This window comes from Lepus europaeus, chromosome 10 (genome assembly GCF_033115175.1).
Source record: "Lepus europaeus isolate LE1 chromosome 10, mLepTim1.pri, whole genome shotgun sequence".
NCBI lineage: Eukaryota > Metazoa > Chordata > Mammalia > Lagomorpha > Leporidae > Lepus > Lepus europaeus.
Window position 1 is genome coordinate 13,941,341 of NC_084836.1, and position 23,056 is coordinate 13,964,396.

A 23,056-nucleotide genomic window follows, 5' to 3' on the forward strand; every position below is an offset into this window, starting at 1 on the left:
AAGTCACAGTATTAGAGGACAGCTGGGCTCCTGGAGCAATCTTCAGGAAGAAACCTCACCCACTGGCGTTCACACTGGGTTCTACTGGGCAGAGACTCATCAGACCAGAACGACTTTGCTTTCCCATGGTTCACAAACTGAGGCTCCCAGCAAGACTGGGTCCGGACTGAAGAGTCACTGCCAAGTCTGGAAACCACAACTAGACTCCCGTGCTCATTTAACAGACACAAGAGGCCACGGCCCACAGAACCCCTCAAGCCCATTCTTCTGAGTCTCATCGTTCTCGGACTTACTCGGCCAATGGTTTCACTGCCCGACCGGCCTCTTGGGGATGCAGCTGGACCTCCCCAGCTTCTGGTACAAAAGCTGCCACAGGGGAGGTGTTCCATGAATACCTGGGACAAGGAGCTATGGATGCAGGGGAGTGGAGGTGGCCCAGTCTATCAGTGGGCAGCCATGGTTACTCACTCCAGATCCACACCCGTGGCTTGGCAGGGCCAACCCAGCGCAGGTACGCGAGCTAGGACATGTGCTAAAGTAACGGTCTCTGCTCCCTGGAGGGGAGGAGGGGAACCCATGACAGGGCTTGCAGTCTGTGCCCGGCTTTCCCACAGCCACTGTCTGTAGCGCAATCAAAGCCGCTGTCTGTGGCTCACTCCATCCTGGATTTCAGTAATGATGCGGGCTTCCCAAGGGCACCAGTTGTGCCGTGTTCATCTTTGTCGCTCCAGCACCCAGCCTGGCCAAGAACAGGCCGCTCGGGCACAGCCTTTCTCTGCTCTTCAGTGGATGCCTGCACTTTGTAAACATTCGGCAAATCTTTGGAAAACACACTTGGGGCCGAGCGGATTGTAAAGTGACTTAGCTGCAAAGATGCTCCAGCCTGGGAGGTCTCAGGTGCCTCTCCCAGGGGTGTTTTTTTTCTTTGCCAGGTGCTCATTTTTTTCTTCTTTCTCCACTGGGGAGCTTGGCCACTTAACTGCCCCTGAGGGCTGCATTGATGCTTCATGGAGCTGTCGGAAAAGGGGCCAGCAGACTATAAAAACAGGAACCTCACCCCAGGGCCCACATGGCATTCCTGTCCCAGCTCCAGATGTCTCGACCCAAACATCTGCCTATCTGAACTCAAGAATGATACCTGGCACCATCCACAGGGTAACACGGGGAGGTAGGAGGAGGCTCACTTGTTGATTTTGCTTAAATTTTGGACTAGATTCTGTACATTGTTGATAACTGCATAGCAGGTGCATGTGTGTGCAACAGGGTTAGGTCAGGGAATAAAACTCTCCAAATGACTTTTCAGGGGCCCATCTCAACTGGGGACCTTTATGCCTTACACATAGGATTTTGGTCCTCAAGGCAACTGTTTTTGAGACTTCTCAGAACCTCCACCCCACCCCAGCAAATATCCGATGCCTTGCAGTGAAAATTATCAGCTACAAAACATGAAATCTGCAAAGCCATCATCAATAACTATAATTAAGTGGCTAAAACCCCTAGCATGAGCCGGCGCCGCGGCTCACTAGGCTAATCCTCCGCCTTGCGGCGCCGGCACACCGGGTTCCAGTCCTGGAAGGGGAACCGATCCTGTCCCGGTTGCCCCTCTTCCAGGCCAGCTCTCTGCTGTGGCTAGGGAGTGCAGTGGAGGATGGCCCAAGTGCTTGGGCCCTGCACCCCATGGGAGACCAGGAGAAGCACCTGGCTCCTGCCATCGGATCAGCGCAGTGCGCCAGCCGCAGCGCGCCTACCGCGGCGGCCATTGGAGGGTGAACCAACGGCAAAAGGAGGACCTTTCTCTCTGTCTCTCTCACTGTCCACTCTGCCTGTCCAAAAAAAAAAAAAAAAAAAAAAAAACCCTAGCATGAAATCAACGTCATGAATTGTTGACTTCAATATTCATGCCAATTTCATTACATTTGAAAAAAAAAAAAGTAAGGGTTGCCTAGATTTTTCTCTTTTTGCAGGCAGTTTTGAGGACACATGACAACGGCAGAGAAATCAGAGTCCCCCATCTGATAAAAGGGCAATCTGTACACAGCCAAGTAATTCTGAATGCGAAATCAGCACGCACTTCTCACAGCTAGAAATTGAAATCTCGTGAGACGCGTTTGAATATGACATCGGATGGCACCTCCAGAGATAAAGGGCTACAGTTAACGAAGAGGATCAAATTGCCAACGAGACAGCCTGAACATCTTAGCTATCAAAACTCGACCCAGGTTCAGAAGCTACTGCCAACGCCCAGGTTCTGACAACGTGATGAACTGATAGAGGCACACACACAGGCGACCCACACACAGGTACATGCACACACACAAGCACACAGGTGCACACCTCCATGCACGTGCGCACACACACACAGGTGGCCTGCTTGCTGGGTACCACCTCAGCAGCCCAGGCTTCCTATTGCTTCAGCCCTAGGAAAATACACTGCAGCTTTGCCTGATACACTGTGTCCAATCAACAACCTCCCTCTTCTCGTTCCACAGGAAACTCATTTTCCTTTAAAGGCAACACGATGACTGATTCAGCTCCATAACGGAGACCGTGTGAACAGACGATGTGAGGATCTGGAGTGATGACAGTCCTTTCAGTGGAAGACTTTGGGCACAGTGAAACCCAAACACAGGACAGATGTGCAGACACGTCGCCCACTGGGCACGGCCCACTGCAGCACGGAGGGCCTGGGAGGTGTGGGAGCGGTGATTCCGCAGCTGAGCTGGGCTCTGTGCGCCTCTGCGCTGTGTTTTTAGACAGAGCTTGATCGGGCTGTGGCACACGAGCTCGCTGCAGGGAGGCCCACTACAGGGAAGACTCGAGCGGCCAGGATGCAGGCCTGCTGTTTCCAGACCGGGGGGGAAGCCGGCTGCGGGGCCCTCTGTGTTCTGCAGAGCCCCGCAGGCACATGGCTGATCCAGAGGCAGCTACCTCCTCCTTTCAGAATGGCCATTCCACGCACTTGAACTCCAATAGCAGCATCCCAGGCCCTTATCAAAAACGTTCTGGGAGAGCCGCTTCTGAAACCTCTCATGGCTGAAGATGGCAGTGGGGAGCCAGACTCCCACTCAAGGTTTCATCAGGGCCTCAGAGTCTACAGGGGGGAGCACAGAACAACTCCATCTGTCCAAGAGGTGGGGGACTGCCTCCATGCCCTGGGGCTTTGTACTGCAGTTGTGCTGAGCCAATACAGGCACAGGCACACGCACGCGCACACACACACGCATGTGTATGCCTCCACACGTGCTACCCTGGAATATCCAATCCAGGCTCTCAAACATTGGAGCACCAACAATTTGCAAAGAATGACTTAGGGCAGCACACAAAGAACACCAGATTGAGTCCAACAGATGCCCGGGCACTTGGTAACTGTGGGCAAGATATCTCACCTTTCCCTTCCTCCATTTCCTCTTTTCTTTAAGATTTATTTATTTATTTGAAATTCAGAGGTACAGAGAGAGAAGGAGAGACAGTGAGAAATCTTCTATCCACTGTTTCACTCCCCAAATGACCACAACAACCCGGGGCCAGGACAGGCCAAAGCCAGGAGCCTGAACTCCATCTGGGTCCCCAGTGTCAGCACAGGGAATTAAGGACTTGGGCCATCTTTCACTGCTTTCCCAGGTGTATTAGCAGGGAGCTGGATGGGAAGTGGAACAGCCGGGACACAAGCCAGCATCCGTATGGGATGCTGGCAATAGAGGTGGTGGATTCACCTGCTATACCACAATGCCCACCCCTTTCACTTCCTCCGGTATGAACCGGGATGCTAATGCCTACCTACCTTACTATGTAGGACTGCTGTGAATATTAATAGAAATAATTGATAGGACTTCGTACGGTGTCAGGAATCATTAGTAATAAGGCATACTGAGATTCAGGACAGCCTGAATCATAGGAAACACTTCCTGTCTTTCCATGGCCCCTCCTTTCAGTTCCACACACTCGGCAAGTGAGTTTGGACCCTGGAGAAAGCGGAAGAGGAGGTAGACCCGAGTGATCAATGGGAACATTAGGTTAAACTGGCTTAGGTTGAGTATTTGATTCACTAAGTGTCACACTATTCTGGGAAAAAAAAAAAAAGTTCTGGTTCTTTTCAAGCACAAAACTAGATCTTGTGCATGGTGGGTGCTTTTTCTGTTACCCAAGAGCCTGGCACTAAGTAGGCCCTGAACCATTTCCAAAGTGAGGGCTGGAAGGAGAGATGGAGAGAGAACAAGAGCACCAAGAACGACTCACAAGGGAAATCAGGCACCCGCGCTGTGGCACAGCGGTTAAGTCGCCATCTGCAGCGCCAGCATCCCATTCGGGTGCCAGTTCAAGTCCCAGCTGCTCAACTTCCAACCCAGTGCCCTGCTAATGGCCTGGGAAAAGCAGTGGAAGATGACCTGAGTGCTTGGTTCCCTGCACCTACATCGAAGACCCGGATGAAGCTCCTGGATCCATCCTGACCCAGCCCTGGCCGTTGTGGCCTTCTGGGGAATGAACCAGTAGATGGAAGATCTTTGTCCGTCTCTCCCTCTCTCTCTGTAATGCTTTCAAATAAATAAATAAATCTAAAAAAAAAACACACACACATAAGGGAGATCAGACAAGTGGTTGCTTTACCTTTACAATCCCACATTGCCAACCTGATTAAGTCAAAGGATGGTCCACCTGTGGCCGATGACCTGCCCAGCAGCCTGAGCACTTGACTACACACAGTCTTAGTGTCATCAGAATATTGAAGGGATCTTCTTTCTCATTAATATTTACTTATTTCATTGAAAGGCAGAGTTATAAAGAGAGAAAAAGAATCTTCCATCTCCTGGTCTACTCCCCGAACAACCACAACAGCCAGAGCTGAGCCAGGCTGAATCCAGTAGCCTGGAACTCTATCCCAGTCTCCCATATGGATGGCAGGAGCCCAAGAACTCAGGCCATCTTCCACGGCTTTCCCAGGCACATTAGCCGTGAGCTAGATACAAGTAGAACAGCCGGCGCTCAAACCAGCGTTCCTATGGGATGCCAGCATTGCAGGCAGCGGCTTAACTCGCCGCAGCACAACATCAGCCCCAGGGATTTTCACTGTGTCACGCTGGACCCTTGCTACAAGCAGCCAACACAGTTCATGGGTGGGCCTGGTGGTGCCAAGACTGGAACTCCAGTACCTGCATCCTTGCTGCATAGCCCTGAGTCCCCTGGGTTTCTCAGTCATGGGGTAGAGCTAGTAACACTTGAACTTGAACTTGTGTCCAAGGGATTAAGTGAGATAATACTGGGCCAGCGTTCTGCAGAGCCTGGAGCAGGGTGGACTTCAATACATGGGAACTGGTGTTCATCACAAGCAAGGAAAGAGAATCATATCTTGTTTCTTCCATCCTGGAGCAGCAGGGCCGTGTGGAGACACCACCCTGGGAGCACACAGGGCTGAGAGCCAGGCCCACAGGTAAGTGAGGCCTCCCACCCCTTAACGCTCAGCACCTGCTGCTGCCCACCACACTTGCTCACCTGCGGGCTGCTGTGTGGCCCCCTGCACGTCTATTAAAACCCTGGTTCTCAGGGGTCTGGTTTGCAAGCTCCATGTGCTGCCTGGTCTGACGGCAGTGGGGCTGCAGCGGGAGAACCGAGGGCTTCTTCCAGCTCTCAGATCCCAGAGTCCACGCGGACACAGCTTGCGTTCGACTTTGAATTAGCGCAAAGCGCCGCCTTGCAGGCAGGAAGTGGGTAGAAAGGGGTCATGAGCACGCCTTTCTTTTCTGTTCTTCAAAGAGAAGCTAGGTTTAAAGAGGAGAGGTTTTCAGGGCTGAGAATTTAGAGACAGGGAGGAAGACTCCCAGCCAGTTAGCCAATGGTTTGCTATGGGTTTGCCTATTAGGACAGATAACTCATGTGTGGTCCATTCCACAGGCCACAGATAGCGCCTCGGTGCCCACCAAAACATGGCAGGGGGGCGACAGCAGGGAATAAAACAAACACCCCTGGTGGCGTGGGCCACACTCTGTGGCCTCACCCATCACTGAACAAATGCGACCCTGTGTCGCGCTCTGCTGTGACGATGGACAGGTTAGTGGACTACTCAGTAGGATCGGATTACAAGTGATGGATGGTGGAGGAATGATAAACCCACCCACAGCCACCGTGTATGGAGCCCTCGATGCCACATGAGGTATTTATAAACATGCTGTTCTAGCTCCCAAACATGCCTATGCAGCGGGGACTCTCCCAAGGGAAGACACAGAGGCTTAGAAGGAGAACTTGCCCAGGATGGCACAGCCAGTCAGAGGCGTTCCAGGTCTTGAAAGCAGGCTCTCTGACCACAGGCCCTTGGGGCTAACTACCACACAGCGATGCCCACTACCACGCAGCGATGCCTGCCACACCATCTTGCAGACTTGCTATTTCATTAAAGAAACAACTTACACAGCGTGAATGACAATATTCCAAAGTCACCATTTGCCTACCTACAGTAGGGCTGGGGGATTCTGGGAGGGCTCTTTTCTGTCGATGGAAAATTGGTGTAGCCACAAAACTCCCGAGGAGCCACCAGCACCAGCACCACCGCCACTCTGCTTTAGATAGAGGGGCAGCGGGCGTTACACCTCAGACCTCGAAGAACTATTGATGAATACAATGGCGTCGCCAAATGAGAGCAAGCACTTGGGTGTTGAGAGTTGGGAGGCGTTGACTGGCAGGGGTTATTTTTGGTTCAGAGACGGCTTTGATGATTTTAGCTCGGCTCCCTTGAGTCAGAAGTGCCACCTGGGAAGTGAGGCTGCAGCAATGAAGGGGACACAAAAAGAGCTTGGCACCAGAGGGGGAAAAAATCAGAACCACAAATAATCACGGAGAAAGGAAGAGGAGAGACCTTCAGGTAGGAAGTCTCTGCCACTTGGATCCTGAATCTGCTGGGCTCATTCCCTTCCTTTCCTCTTCCATCTCTTTGGGTCCCGGAGCTCCACCAAGGTTCAAGCACAGCCCTTACCTTTCTCCTCCTCCCCACCTGGCCTCACTCAGCTGCTTCTCGGAGCCCAAGAAGGACACACTCTCGAGCCTGTCTCAGTGGCTAAAGCCAAAGCCCTGACTCACGGAGGAATCCCAGGTCCCCGGGCAGCCCGAGCCTCACACAGCATCGGGGCAGGAAGGATGGTTGTGCTCACCATCCAGGCCATTGCTTTTCAAACTCTACACGCTTTAGGCAAAAGGACAAGATACACAATGCCAATCAAAGGGGAGCAACTCTGATAGTGTGGGTGTGGGTGGGGAGTCTTCCCTGATTACACACCAAGAAGTCCCGGAGGCCCTTTATGAAGCCCTAAGGCTCAGGACAGCCCAGAAGGAAATCGCCAATTTAGTGCACGCACGCACGCACACACACACACACCACCCCCCTTGATAAATGACATACCGAGGACATGTCCCCTCCTTTCCCTCGAGAGAACACCACAAGCATCCTTGGGGTTCCCTTTGGCCAGTGTGGGTCCCAGTAAGCACATCGCACTGCTTCCCGGGGGCCTGAAACTGTCCCCAAGAAAGGGCTGCAGGCAGAGACCGCCACAGCCTGGAGCGGCAGTGGGCCACTTCCTCTCCCCAGACATTCTTCCACCGACTTTCGGGGTACCCCTACTGTGCCTCCTCTGCTGGTTCTGTCTCCTGCCCAACTCGAGCAAGGCCCCGTCATTGGTGCTCCTGCCTCTTCTACACTCACTCCCCTGGTGACCTTAGCCGCCTCACGCCTTTTAACACCATTCACATGCTCTCAGCTCCCGAACTCGTACAACCAAACCATCCTCTCTCCTGAAAGCCCACCATGGTTACCCAGTTGCCAAGTCGCCATCTCCTCCTGAGCATCTCAAAGGCACCTTGAACTCAGCACGTCCCACACTGGACTCCTCGTCTTTCGGCCACCTCCCCTCCTGCTCGGTCCATGCCTTCTCCATCTCATCCAATGGCAACCTCACCCTTCCAGTTGTTTCCACCAGATCCCCCTGAGTCACCCCTGACCCCACACCCTGCACACCAACACCGTCTTGTTGACCTCCCTCCCTTTAGCGATGGCCAGAAGCCAAGCACTTCTTAGTCCACCTTATCCACCACTGCCACCATGGGCTCAGCCACCAGCCTCTCCTGCCTGGATATCATCGGAGCCGCCACACCCCGCACTCTCTGCCTTCACCCTGGCTCCCCTGTAGTCTATTTCAAACCAGCAGTCAAAGGGACCCTTCTCCATCACAAGTCAGACCTGCCAATCTTCTGCAAAACTCTGCATGGGCTTCTCAGTTGACCAAGAATAAAAGCCAAGGCTACAAAGGCCCATGAGGATTTACCCATCCTGGCTCACCGCCCACCGTCCCTCTCAGCCCACTCCCACAGTGGTGTCTTAGCTATTCCTGCCCCAGGGCTTTTGCACTGTCTGTTCCCTCTGTCTGGAACACCCTCTCCCCACCAGGGACCAATACTCTCAGCTCCTTTGCATCTCTGCGCCACTGTCTCCTTCCCCAGCCCACCATCCCCAGCCCTCCCAACCCCTCTCACTCTGATTTATGCTTTTCTGTGGCACATATCACCTCCTAACGCCTCTCGCCATTAACTTACAAGGCACGCTTATCACGAAGAGCCTCCCCCTACTGGACGTAAATCTATGAAGGGAACCATTTGTGGAGCACTGTTCTAACTGACGACTCCTTTGCGCCTCCAAACCATTCTGGGAACCAGGTACATTTACCATCTCTTCCGTTGGTTCACTCCCCAAATGGCCGCTATGGCCGGCACTGCGCTGATCCAAAGCCAGGAGCCAGGTGCTTCCTCCCAGTCTCCCATGCGGGTGCAGGGCCCAAGCACTAGGGCCATCCTCCACTGCACTCCCGGGCCACAGCAGAGAGCTGGTCTGGAAGAGGAGCAACCTGCACTAGAACCCAGCGCCCATATGGGATGCCGGCGCTGCAGGTGGAGGATTAACCAAGTTAGCCATGGCGCCAACACTGCATCTTCTTAACACCAGGCCTTTTAAGTTGCTCTGCCGCTTTGTCCCGCAACTTCCTCATCTGTAAACTAGAGGTGAGAATGCGCAGACCCCTCAGACAGCTCAAGGATAAATGAATGCAAAGACAAGTTCATGTGGGTGCAAGACATTTTTGAAATCCATGCATTTTTTTAAACACATTTTCCATGAATTTTCTGAAGTCCCGCCATGCCCTCTCAGAGTAGCTGATGCCCTCCATTAACTTGCACGGCACCAGGGTGCGGAGAACACTCAGCCCGCGTTGGTGCTGACTGTTTGCACGTGCTGAACTCCACAGCTGTCCACATCACTGCCTCACTGGACACCTGCACGTGGTGCTATCACTCCAATTCCCGTACAGGGGACTGAGGTTTAGAGAGATCAGGAGCGAAGGCCACACAGCACAGGTCCACCCTCCTAGGGCCAACTCTGTTGAGGCCTTTCTTGTCCCAGAGGGCTCAGGTACCCATGGCCCCCAGGACAGGCCCCCTGCAGCCAGGCGCAGTTCCAAATCCTAGGACCAGGGGAGGCTGTGACACCACCAGCTTGCTCTGGGTCTGCTTCCCTAATCCACAGCTCCCGTGCTGGGAGAAAACAGAGAACAGCGCCAGATCAGCTACAGCAGGCAGAGCCAAGTGGGGAGGGGACGAGAGGCCTCACATCTGCCCTCTCCCCTATGCACCTGCTCCAGCGAGCTGAGGAAGAGGCTCTGTGGGATTCATCACCTGACCCCCAGAATGGCTGCTGCCGGTGGCAGCTGCGGGAGGGTGCGATCGCTTCCAAAGAGATAGGAAGAGACACAGGATCAGAAACACTAATGGGGGGGAGGGGTCCACAGGGAGAAGGGAGACTTCCTGCTCCCCGTCTTACCTGATGGCACAGGCTCCAAGGAGGGAAGGAAGACCACGCCCTAGCCATCCCATCGGTGCAGGCTTCCCCATGGCCTGTGCCACTACCACAATCAGGTGGGCGAGCTGCACAAGGCACCTCCGCGTTCCCGAATGTCTGATGCGGCACCCACCGGCACCCCTGGAAACACAAGGGAAGGGCAGCTCCCCTCTCCCGGGCATCGCCTTGGATCTCACTCCCCACTCTCAGGAGGCTCCGTCCCCAGCCAGCGCTCACAGGTGCAGCTTTAAATTTCTGTGATTTGTTGTGGAGAAACGAACCCCACCTGCGACCCACAAGCTCCATCAGCGCAGGAAGGTGAGCCCAGCCCCAACCTTCAACATGAGCAAAAAATACAAAAAAAAAAAAGGCTGGAAAGGGCTGAGTAGGGGGAGGGGGAAGCTGGGGTGCTCCCTGGTACTTGGAATTCTCCGAGGTATCAGAGAAAGAGAAGGGTAATTTCTACGCTTCTCCTGCACATCATGACTCCCTGGGTAGTGCCTGGAGCTGGGACTGGGAAAAACAATGCCACATGCCACCCAGAGAAAATCGGTTAATCCGTGCCACCTCAACCTCCAAGCCCCGTGCTGTTTTTTTTAGCTTTCAATCGCCTCTTCTCCCAGCTGCCTCTCTGATTTGTTTTCAGATGTTAATGCACGGGGGAACTGTTAATTTGATTCTGCATTTAGCGCACCTGATCTTCACAGTAATTGCTTTCATTGGCTCAGCCACACTCTAATGGGGTGCTCCGCAGGCTTCCGGACGGCCATTTATTTTTCTGTGAGCTGTGCAGGAAAACCGGAGATGTTTCAGCCTCATCATAAATTCATCTCCAAACTGCTGTCAACGACACAGGCTCCCTGCCCCCTCCGGGTCCCAGGAGGGAGCCCTGGCAGAGACGGATGCACCGCAGAGGATGAGCACTGGGCTAAGAATCCATAAACCGAGCAACTCTGGGCCAGGCGGTGCCCCGCGCTGGGCCTCAACTGTCCCATCTGTGAAATGCGAGACTTGAGTCAGGGGCTCCCCTGGGGTGAGACGCGGTGTGGCGAGGGGAAGGCACTCTGCCATTTACTGCCTTAGTGACCCTGGGGAGGTGACTACACCTCCTGGCCTCAGACTCTTCTTGTGCAAGATGAGAGTGATCACAACACCTCACCTAACCGGCATTCCCACGCTCCCTGCTCCTTCGCAGTCTGCTCGCTGCACGCCGCCGCTTACAACACAAACCTGGTCGTAGACTCTCCCTCCTTAAAAGCTTTCAAGGGCTGTCTGGTGTCCTTGGGTAAAGACAGATTTAACTTGGCAGATGCCTGCTCTAATCTCTTCCAGGGCTTCCCGTGCGTCCCTTGCTCATTCTGGCCACTCCTCTCTGCCACTGGCCCTTTGCACATACTGTCTGCGTTCATGGAGTGCTGTTCTTCCCACATTTCCCACCCGACTGGTCATGCTTCAGCCTAATCACACTTCACTTCCTTAGCGAAGCCTCCTCCCACCTCTGATCACATCAAGAGCCTCAATAAAGACTGATAGCCCTGGGGATCTCTCCCAGGTAGCAACCATCACAATTACAGCAATCACCTGTGTGTGATTATTTGCTAAATAAACTCAATGCATCACAAGTCCGCAAGCTCCACGTGGGCAGAGGCCACATTGCTTAGTATCTAACGCAGTGCCTCAGAAGCACTCATAGCAAACAGGATGAACCCCGCAACGGCCAACACGAAGTAATCTCTGCATGCCTGGCGCCTCCCAACAGCCCTAAGAATTAGGTTGCATGATTGTTCTCATCTGACAAAGGAGAAGACCGGGTCAAGAGAGGGAGGTAACTGGAATCTCACAGGTAGTAAGTGCCCGATCACCTGGAACTCTGGTTATTTACATGTGACTTAAAGCCCATCACTCACTCCCATCACTCACTCGCTACAGAGGCGGCGTCCAAGATGCAGGTGTTAAGTAGGGAGACTGGCACTGATTCAGCACTTAGCAATAAGCAATAACTGCCAAGAGATACCGAGTGTTACGGTGCGGCCAGCACCACCCCAAGGACTTTTACGTGGATTAATTCATTTTGCCCTCCCCACCACCCAAGCAGGGTGCACTGCCATGTTCCCTGTGAAACAGGAAAATGAGGTCAGGGAGGATTCACGGACTTGTCCAAGGTCACCTGGCTCCCAGCTGGTGGAGCCAGGCTTCGAAGCTAACTCCGGAGCCCAGGAGAACCCTGGGAGCGCCAGGCTCGGTCTCTGCCACGCCGCATCTCCACGTTCCGTTCCACCAGCGAGACGGCATGTACCTCCTGGGCACTGGTGCGCACAGGGCTGTCCGCTGGAGGCCACGAGGCCAGCCACGGCTCCAGGGTGATGGAGCGCTTTGGTGGTGGAGGCTACACTGGGATCTGAAGGGCAGCAGGGCAGTGTTTCCAGCAACTCGCCGGTGTACAAGTACAGTCGGAAAGAAACAGTGGAGAGAGGAAAAACACGACCATTCCCAGAGCCCAAACAGTACGAGAAAACCCTGCAAAGACCTCCAGGTGAAAGAGATTTCAGATCAGCGAGAAGGGAGCCTGAACGGCTTAAAAAAAAAAATGACCATTTATTACAAGAGGATGCTTCAAGACATTTGTGGGAAAATGGAATCAAAAAAGATGCTTACTTCGGTGCAAAAAAAAAAAAATTTTGAACTCCATGCACAGTTCTTTCAGAACATGCATTTTCTACAGATTTGTTGAAGATCCTTTATATACATGGATTTCCAAGGAGAAAAAAATTACCAAAATAAGTGCATCTTTCAATTCCATCTTCCACAAACTTTTTGAAGTCGTTTCCCATGTAAGGGCACCCATCAAACGGAAACACCAGCTCCGGCTACAGCCTTGCCCTGGAGCCCACCTGGCCCCCAGTAGCTCCAGTGTCCTTCTAGGACCCCCTTAGAAGTTTTTGGAATCCAGACCTCACCACTGGGCTGCAAGGGCTCGGGCACAGGCTCTGGGGCCCAGATCCCAACTCTGACGCTTCGGAGAGGTAGCATCTCGAACAAGCTCCGCTACACTTCCCCAGAACCGTGTGGGGATTCAATGAGGTAGGTAGGGTGTGTGGAAGGCCAGCGCAGGGGGTGGTGAGCAGACAGCTGCATGAAGCAATTTCCCCGAAGTGCTCACTGTTTCAGAGCCACACTTTGCCCAGACCTGGGAAGAGCTTCCCACCTACTCATTGTTAATCCAACTCCCTTCTACACAGGATGACACCATCAGCCATACTGCAGACAAAGGCTAACAGGGCGTGCAATGAATGAGAGCCTGAGATGGACATTTCACAGCCATTGTGTCATTTGCAAGCTCACATGCTATGCGGCCTGAATTCACTGAAAGCCAGACTGCCTCAGTCAAATCTGGCCTGGCCACTTCCAAGCCATGGCACCTTAGGCAAATGCATCAAGCTTGCCACTCCTCAACCTTCTAATCTGCAAAATGGGGATAAGAGCACCTGCTTCCTAAGGGTGTCCAGAGGTTAATTCTCTACTCACATTTGTACCGGCTCTGGTAGTGTGGAATTACGGCTGGCAGTGTCCGCCCAACCAGAGACCACAATTCCCAACCTCACTGTATGGAGCCGAAGCCATGTGGCTGGGTTCTGGTCATTAGAACATGGAAGGAATTGATGTGCCCACAGCTAGGCCTGTGCTATGAAAACCTCCCGCACTCTCCTGCATCCCCTCTGTCATCCCCAATCAGCAGTTCCAGCAGGCAGAATCCCTCTACCAACTCCCCCCACCCGCCTTACCACCAGCTGAATTCCATAGGAGTCAGAGAACAACTTGGATTGGCTCTTCCCCTAAGATGCTAGGATTTATCTAGCCATCAGCCAGCATCACCCTAACTGCTACTAAAATGGGCTCTTCTGGCTTGGAAGTCACTCAGAGGCTGAAAAACTGGGGACACCCCCCCAGGACATCTGGTTAAACTGTCACCTACGGTAACCTAGGAAGCAGAGCTCACTCCTACTGAGCCTCCAAGCTCTAAAGAAAAGAGGCGGGACAAACAATGGTTCCAGACTCTGCTGAGTTTTCCTGGCCCAACTCAGCAAGGGATGATGGAGAGAGAGCAGCTTGGGCAGCAACTCGCCAGTGTACAAGTACAACCAGAATGGAACGGTGGAGAGACGAAAAAGACAACCATCTCCAGAGCCCAAACAGTATGAGAAAACCCTGCATGGGCCTCCAGGTGAAAGAGACTTCTGACCAGGGGCATCAGCTTCTCCTGTGAGCCTGCTGGCCTCAGGACAGCTGTCATTAATTAGAAAGAGGAGGAGGGGTATGGAGACCGGGAAGCAAAGAAATCATCCAGGCTTGAGAATGAGGTCTAGGAAGTAGCTTTGGGTGGGGCCACTGTGACACCAGGAGTCACAGATGAAGATCTTGCTCAACTCTGACCTCAGAATCAGCCCTTGAGTCATTCTGGCCTGGCTGAAAAGCCCACAAGAGCATCTCAGGCATGGAAAGCCAAGACATGGTGGCAGAAAGTGTCCCACATGAAGGACCTCTGTGCGGGAGACCCCAGTGGAAAGTGGTCATCAAAGGAGGTACTTTTCTCTGTAGGGAGGAGAGAACTTCTGCTTTGTGCATGGCCTTGTCCAAATACTGACGGAGTTTGTGGACTCAAAAGGCTTCCATAGCCTAGGCAGCTCATGTCAAGAACCTCAAGTGATCACTGACATCATACATCAGAGTGTAGTTAAATTAACAACAGGAGTCACTGTGCACTAACTCCCTATGCAGGACCTCTGTCCTCAAAGAGTTGGATTAGGAGAGTTAAAACTTGTTCTCAAAGATTTATTTCATTTCAGTGTATTAAGTGAAGGATATTCTTAGGTCTCATAGTTATATGTGAGTGCTCGCAAAAGATGTATCATCTTTGGGTTCTTCTTTAAAGTTAATTAAGTTTCTCAAAAAAAAAAAATGCCTAAAAAATGTGAAATTAACTTGGAGATGCAATGACTTTGAACAGCCCTTGTCTCCATGGTTGAGGAAGCTTTTTTTTTTAATACAATTTGTTAAACTCTTTGCTTAGTATAGAGTTAATCTTCTGTGTATAAAGTTAATTCAAAATAGATCTAAAAATGAGACTGGGAATAGGAGAGGGAGGAGGAAGAGGGGTGGGAGTGTGGGTACGGTGGGAAGAACGTTGTATTTATAAAATGCATGGTTTGTATACCTTAAATAAAAAAGTTCTTTGGGAAAAAGAAAAAAAGAAAATCCTGCTCAATTGTTGAGACATTTGCCTTTGCAAAATCCATAAGCCTGGATTTTTAGAAAAAAAAAAAGTCTTGGGGCCGGCGCTGTGTTGAAGTGGGTTAACGCCCTGGCCTGAAGCACCGGCATCCCATATGGGCGCCGGTTCTAGTCCAGTCTGCTCCTCTTTCAATCCAGCTCTCTACTGTGGCCTGGGAAAGCAGTAGAAGAGGGCCCAAGTCCTTAGGCTCCTGCACCCTCTTGGGAGACACAGAAGAAACTCCTGGCTCCTGGCTTCGGATTGGCAAAGCTCCGGCCGTTGTGGCCAATTGGGGAGTGAACCAGTGGATGGAAGACCTCTCTCTCTCCCTCTCTCTCTCTCTCTCTCTCTGCTCCCCTCTCTCTGTGTAACTCTGACTTGCAAATAAATAAATAAATAAATCTTTAAAAAGAATAAATAAAAACGTCTTGTGCTGTTACATTAAAACATTCCTTGGACCTCTAAAAGGTCAAAGTTACAAAAGACTCAGAGGCTTCAAGGAGGTCATGCTCCCTAAGACCAACAAGAATGGACAAAGAAAATCCTCCCCTCAGGCAGAGGCGGGAGTGTGGGGAGAACACTGAACCAGGAGACCCCTCCCAGAGAGCAGAGTGCGGATCTTCATGTAGGAACCACACCCACTGCAAGTGTATAGACACGCAGCGCCTGTGTGGCCACAACTCCTCACTGCTAAGGGCCAGCGCTCACCGTGGGTCTCCCATGGTCCCCTTTTCCAAACGGGAGTCCTGTCGTGGCTCTCCTGCCGTGTTCTACTACACTATGTGGATGCAGGGGGCAGGCAACATGGGTGTCTGGTCAGGGGTCCCTGGACCACAGAAGCCACGCTCAGTGCAATGGATGTGACTGCACCTTGCCCGAAGATCGTGAACTTGAAGTTGGAAACAAGAGACCAGATGGGATTTGGGTGCCTCCCTTAGGGAAAAGAGCATGTGATGTGTGTGTGAGAGGACCCGCAGAGGGCCGATGACATATGGGCACCCACAGTGGAGGTGTTAGCCTGTACCTCCTTCCTTAAGACCCTCCGTGTTCCTTTCCTTCTATCAACAGGGTGGGTAGCACTGAAGACAAAGCCAACCCCCATGACTCAATCTTGGCACCTCAGTGGCCTTCTCACCTCCTCCCGCCCCCACCCCTTCCAATCAGATCTGACTAAGGAATGACCTCCTGCTGGGCTAAGCTACTGCCATTTGGGGTTGTCTTTTACAAGGGCTGATGCAATGCAGGAAACACCTAGCGCTCTTCACACAACGCCTGGCACTTAATCAGTAATCAGCTACACGAGTGTGGCTCTGATGACTACAATACCCATTTCACAGATAGGGAACCTGCAGCTAACAGGTGTGTCCGACCCCAGAGCCAATTAGTTTATCCCTCGTGCATTTACCTCTCAGCAGATGATAATCAGCCCCACTTTACAGGTGAGTCTGGTGCCGGGCTCAAGGTCACAGTCAGAATCAGTCTCCTTCCTATGCCAAGACCCACAGCACCCAACCCTTGACATCCCCCCCCCCCCCCCCCGCCCCAGGCTTCTTAGTGGCTCCCTCCTGGCTTCCTTTTGTTTCCCTGTTTCAGGAAACACCCAGCTAGCAAGCGCCCTGGCACTCAACTGGCAAGTCTGCGCAGCAAACCAAATAACCCTCTGCTGACCCAAATTCCTAGTCTTAATTTACATTGAGCCAGTTAATTAAAAACGTGCTCCGAGAGCACAGACGCTGCGGGGCTGGCTCCCGAGGCAGCGTCGGCCGGCCTCTTCCGAGATGGGCTGCTCTGATGAGGATTTTTGTTCAGCACAGCAACACCGCCCCCTGGAACAGCATATCCGGCTCCGGGACACGAAAAGTGCTGAGCAAGCATTTGATACAAACTCAGGATCCACAGGTCTAAAGGAGAGACCTGAAACCCAACCCCCGCCCCCTCCCCCCAAGCCAGTGCCGGCTTGGGTTAATTAATGTTTATAAAGCGACTGGGGATGCCTGAAATGAAGGAAGACTATTCAAAATCCCCAAAGCAGCACTATTCTTGCCAGCTCCAACAATCTGCTGCGTTAAGGAAGCCGTTATTATCTACCAAGCGCCTACTGTGTGACCGGTGTTTTCACAAACTGTATCTGATCTAATCCTAGAATGGCCCTCTGTGGGAGGTTTGGGTTTTCTTCCTTTTTTCATGTTTTTTTTTTGTTTGTTTGTTTTTTTTTTAATCTTCACTATACAGAGGAGAAAACCAAATTCAGCGAACATCAAGCCACCTGCTAGAAAGCGGCAGAGCCGTGATCGAGTCTGGATCTTCAAGGGCGAGCTCCTCCCTTCCCCTGCTATCACACCGCCTGGCTTCTTCTAGGCTTCCCTCCAACTCCTTCTGCCTGTAAAACACAATTTCACTCAGGAAAACCTATGCTTTTTTTTTTTTTTATAAAACGTACATGTTTTGCAAATGCACAAATCTTAAGTTCATGATGGCATACGTTTTGACAAATGCATGTATCTCTGTCCCCATACCCTACCAACATCAGGGGTCACCCCAGGAAGTTCCCTGGTACCTGTCACTAAAGATGCCTTTTTAGTTATAAGACACAAATAAATAAATAAGCTATTTTACTTTGACCAAAACCATCTTTCTGTGACCTTGGCCACAGGGCTGTGCCCAAAGGATCAATCCCTGAGGTAGCTATACCAAACTATTTGGCATGGGAATATTAAAAAAAAAAAAAAAATCCAGGTAAACTTCTGTGCCCTGCTGGCTCCATCCACACTGAGCCCTTGGGGTGAGCTGATCTGGAAGTGATAAAGACAAGACACATCATTGCCTGGACTGTCGCAACTGCCGCCATCATTTTAGCTGCATGATGTCTCGGGACCAGGCTGTAACAGGCCTCGCAACGTGTCATTTCATTTCATCCTCATAATTACTACCTCTCTTTTATAGTTGAGGAAACTGGACTCAGAGAGGTTAGGTAGGATACCCAAGAGCACAAAGCTAAAACATGATAGCCCGGAAATTCAAATCCAGGCGGTCTGACTTCAGAGTTCACTGCCTCTACAGGCGCTGGCCAGTTTTAAAACCCCGAGACGGAAAGGGCTGGTTACATGCACGCAACAGTGAGGATCATCACAGAGCCAGTACCAGGCCAGGGAAGACGGAGGGAGACGGAACAATGAACAAGAAAGGCGGAGTGGCTGCTCCTAGGGAGCCCTTGCCAAACATTCTAAAGCCAAGTCTTCAAGCCAGAGAGTGAGCTGGCCAGCTCCAAAGGGGCGTAAGGTTCAAGGGGAAACACACACCAAGGCAGGTGGAGCGCTTCCGCCTGCTCCTCATTTACCTGTGGCAAAACCAATCCAATCCCAGTGTTTAAATCCACAGAAATACCAGCGTTGCCCGGGTCTCCCAGCTGACAATGCACACAGCCCCACAGGGGTTTCAGATCACCACGAAGTTCATGCCTTATAGCACACGGGTGTGATTTTTCTTTGGACAGCCCATTCGTGCATTCCCTTAGCGACAATTATCTTCTGTTTTCTGTAGGTAGTCTCAGGGCTGCTCAGCAGAGCAACATCAGCAAATGAGAAGGGTGGACAGGTGCAGAGATGGCACGAGAGGCACAGACCAAGGTAGAAAGACTTGCAAAGACGAGCCAAGAAACTTGAAATGCAAGAGCTTCTTTCAGGACATCACTGTGTTACAGATTAGCTTGCTCAACTCAACAGGCATCCAACTGTGTGCCAGGCCCTTTCTCAGGCTTTGGAGAAGATACAAAAAGCATGCAAAATGCAGTACTCCCAGTTCCACTTGCTAGGAGCAAGGATGGGAAACCAAGGATGTGAGGTGGTGCAGTGTCTCTGTTCTGTGCAGGTGCTTAATGCCAGTAGGATGGCAGGGAACTTGTGTGCAAGATTCTCAAGCTCCCTGTGCCTTGGTTTCTGCCTCTGGGTAAGGAGACAGTCGTAGTACCTTTTCGAGGGAACCCTGAGAATCCACCGGGTTGAGATCAGTGTTGGGTCCATGGCTAGCTGTTCCTAGGTGCGAGCCCCTGGAAACTGCTCAACCAATATTGGCCAACAAAATGAATTCACAACTGGATAAGTGATGCTACTGAGTTGAAGGCGGGGCGGAGGGGGTGGGACCCACCACCTAAAGAATGCTCTCCTTAATACGGCTTGCAGATCAGAAAGACTGCCATGCAAAACAGATAGGTCTGGTGTTCAATGTACATTTCTAACAGCCACAACATTACTCACTCCTCGATAACCTCTCCTGCCGTCATGATCCGCCGTTCTACACAAGCCCAGAGGAAATGAGATGAAGAGATCACAAACGAAATGACAGCGCCTTCCACACCAGAGAAGGCTGCAGAGGCCCTGGAAGCCAGCAGCTGAGCTCTGTGGTGTGGGAAAGACGGCAAGGCCCAGCAGCCACACACCGGGCCTGCCCACAGCAGCTCTGCGGGTTTCTCCTTCCCTAAACTATACTTACTCGCAGAAGGACCAACACTGTCTTTAAGATCATAAAAGTCGAACTGACTCGGAAAAAAACCAGCGGCTGCCAACACAGACAGACCTGGGGTGGGGCAAGGAGGGCAGGTGTTCCCTCCGTGACCCTCCCTTTGCAGTTGGGGCAGCCCAGGGACAGAGAAATAAACTGGCGCAGACCACAACTTGCAGAGAATGACAAACAGGAGGAGCGGGGAGCCCAGATTTCAAGATGGGAGACTCCTAAGGAAATGGGGCGGCGCAGGTGGGACAGACAGTCCATAACCTGGGCACTGGGAGCACGTGGGGGGTGGGGGGCAAAGGGGGAGACGACAATGCCCCTCTTTGCTCTTTGGCTAGGGTAGGGTCCAAACCAGGGACCACCCAGCCCCCAGGTGCTTGGGTTCGGCTGGTGAATTCTGCATTCTGGAGAAGCATGCCCAAAGCCCACTGCCTCCTCCCCAGGTGTTTCCATTCTCCTGTGTGGAGGGGGAGGGGAGGTCTCGGCGGCTGCGCCCTCGGCAGGAAAAGAGACCCCAAAAAGGCAAGGGGATCTACGACGCGGATCCCGCCACCCCCAGGTGCTCTGCGCCTTCCTTCCCCTCCCCCACCGAGGATGCCACCCAGGCGCTGGGGGTCCAGGGCTGCCGCTCGCCGCCGCGCATACAGCAGCCCCAGGCGCGCGCGCGCTCCCCGCACCCTCACGCCCTGGGCATCCCCGGAGGCCGCGCCGCGCCGCGCCCGCCGCCTCTCGCCGTCGGCCCCGGGCCAGCGGGCATGCAGCAACCTGAATGAGATCCGCCCAGGGAGGCTGCGTGCCTCTCGGCTCCCACCACCACGCAACCTCCGGCCAAACCGCTGAATATGTAAAAAAGTTTGATTTCGCTGGTAGCGTCTCCAGTTACGCTTCTGCCATTTCCTGTGGAAAATTGAGGCTTTGAAGTGCCTAGCTCCGGCTTTCGCAGACGGCTAGCACCGCGACGCCCACCCCTCCGCCGCGGGAGCTGCGGGTTCGAACCTACCCAACCCTGGCGCCCACAATAGGGGGCTACGGAGAGGGGCGGCGGAACCTGCTGAAGACCACGCCCTACGCTGGCCATCCCCCCCTCCCTAGCCCCCTCTCTCCATCCGCCCTGCCTGGGGCTCTGGGGGCGCCCCGTCAGCCAAGGGATGACAGCCTCAGCTCCCGGGCGGAAAGCGGCGAGGGTCTGGGGTCGGGACTGGGGACTCTGTCCACTGCGCAGCCCCCACCCTCGGGGAAAAAAAATTGTTCTGGAATAAAACTTGGGAGCGACGAGTCCTCCTGGCTCCCCCCCCACACACACACACACACCCCATGGTTTCCAGGCCCAGCAAGCTCTCGATCGGTCTGCTTTTCCCAGCGCGGGGCCCTGGCTCCCCCAAGCACCCACGGTGTCCCCCGAAGGCGTGGGCGAGGCATGGGAACCAGGTGGCGGGGAGAGCGGCGCGCCTCCGCCCAAGTCCTAGAGAGCCAAACTCGTGGGCACAGAAGGTGGCATCTTCAAGGTCACAACAAGCAGGGGTCCTGGTAGAAGACCCGACAGGCGCAAGGCGCAAACGATCCAACCTGTTCCAGACATCAGTGCCTGGTTTAGTCTGCGGCCGTCCGAGGGCAGCCGCCACCCGGCTCCGCCCCACCTCGAGGGCGGGCCCGCGGGCTCCCGGACCGAGGACCTCAGCTGCAGCGCAGGTCCCAAGCGCAAGGAGGTCGCTGGCAGTCCCCAGCCCTGCAACTCGGTTCAGAGGGTGGGGCCGCGGCGGGTGGCCGGGAAGGCGCTGCGGGGTGGGGGGGTGGGGCCCGAGGCAAACTTGCGGCGCGAGTTGGCCGAGTTGGGCGCGAGGGGGCGGCCACTTACCGCTGGCGTTCTTCCCACAGATGAGGTGCTGGTAGGGCTGTAGGAGCCCCCAGATCTCTGAGTCGTTGTTGACCGTGTGCTCCAGCGTCTCCACCGTGAACTTGGGCGCCTCCTGCAGCGCGTGGTGGTGGTGATGGTGGTGGTTGGCGGCGGCGGCGGCGGCGGCCGGCGGGACTGCGGCGACGGTGGTGGCGGTGGCGGTGGCGGCTGGCGGAGCGCAACAGCTGCTGCCCCCGCTGGCGCTGCTGGCCGCGCTGCAGGCGCCGCCGCTCGCCGCTCCCGCTCCCGGCGCCTCCCGCTCCTTCTCCGCCGCCGAAGCCGCCCCGGGGCCCGAGCCGGAGCCGGGGCCGGGGCCGCTACAGCTGCGGGGCAGCCCGGAGGCCACCACCCGCGCGTAGATGTCCCGGAAGAGGCTCTCCATGCAGGCCGTCAGGTAGATGGCGGCGTGCTCGTGGATACGCAGCGCCACGCGGCTGTCCACCATCCAGCGGTACACGCGGCCCACGGAGAAGGTGAGGCCGCAGCGCGCCGACTTGCCGCGGCCCAGGCGGTCGCCGCCGGCGCTGCTCATGTTGTAGAGGGACAACGCGGCCAGCGCGGCCGCCGTGCAGTGCGCCGCCAGGCCCCAGGACAGCACGATCTCCATGGCGCTCTGGATCTCGTACTTGGTGCACTTGGCGAAGCGCAAGCTCAGGCGCTGCGCCTCTTTGGCTATGCGCACCAGCGCCCGGCTCACCAGCATCGACAGCTTGGCCAGCGCGTCCTTCGGCAGGCCGCCGGGGGCCGCGGGGCCTGCCCGGGGATCCCGCGAGCGCAGCAGCAGCGCCTCCAGCTCCTGGAGCGTCCAGGGCACCTCGTCGAGGTCCGGCAGCAGCCGCGAGCAGTGCTGGCCGGCGCAGTCCAGCCCCTCGGAGTCTTCCACCAGGGCAGTGTTGACGGTGTCAAAGCTGTTGTGCCGGCTGTGCATGGAGTCAGCTAGAGGCGGCCAGCAGCTCCCGCCATACGGGGACGCCGGGTGCGAGTCGGAACAGCACAGAGACAAGTTGGAGGAGCGCACAGAGTCCGCCGCGCCACCATAACCCGAGTCCAGTGTCAGATCCTCCAGCGTTCGCACCACGGGCTTCTTACCTCTCCTGGCCATCTCTGCGCCACTTCATGCTGCGGCCGCCGGGGAGTCGAGGCGAAGGAGCGGCGAGCGGCAGCGGGCGCCGGGGGCGCGCGGGGAGAGCCGAGTCCGCGCCGCCTCGGCTCACTTTCCACCAGCCGCTGCCACCCCGTGTTACTACTTCCCGCTGCGTCTGCGAGCCGCCGCCGCCGCCGCCGCTGGAATACACCGGGCAGCCCCCGGAGTCATCTTCCAGGGTCCGGGCTGGAGCTGGGGCGCGCCGAGGAGCGTGCCAGGCCAGGAGGGAAGCGCCCGCCTGCACTCGCCCCCCGTCTTCCCAAATAAAAAAAAGTGCCTGGGCTGCTCCTTCCTGGGCCCGGAGGGGCGCAGAAGCCGCCAGGTGTCGGCTCCGGCGTTTGCAGGACGGAAACCACCGCAGACGCTGCCGCCGCCGCC

At 54.5% G+C, this 23,056-nt stretch overlaps 1 protein-coding gene across 1 annotated transcript in view; it reads right to left on the reverse strand.

Moving 5' to 3' along the window:
* Positions 1-22,702, reverse strand: part of ABTB3 (ankyrin repeat and BTB domain containing 3) — a 287,580-nt gene extending 264,878 nt beyond the window's left edge. Inside the window, exon 1 of the mRNA XM_062202964.1 lies at positions 21,496-22,702. Coding sequence (XP_062058948.1) covers positions 21,496-22,636 — 1,141 coding nt within the window. The 5' untranslated portion in view covers positions 22,637-22,702. The remainder of the gene's footprint in view (positions 1-21,495) is intronic.
* Positions 22,703-23,056: the final 354 nt, after the last annotated feature.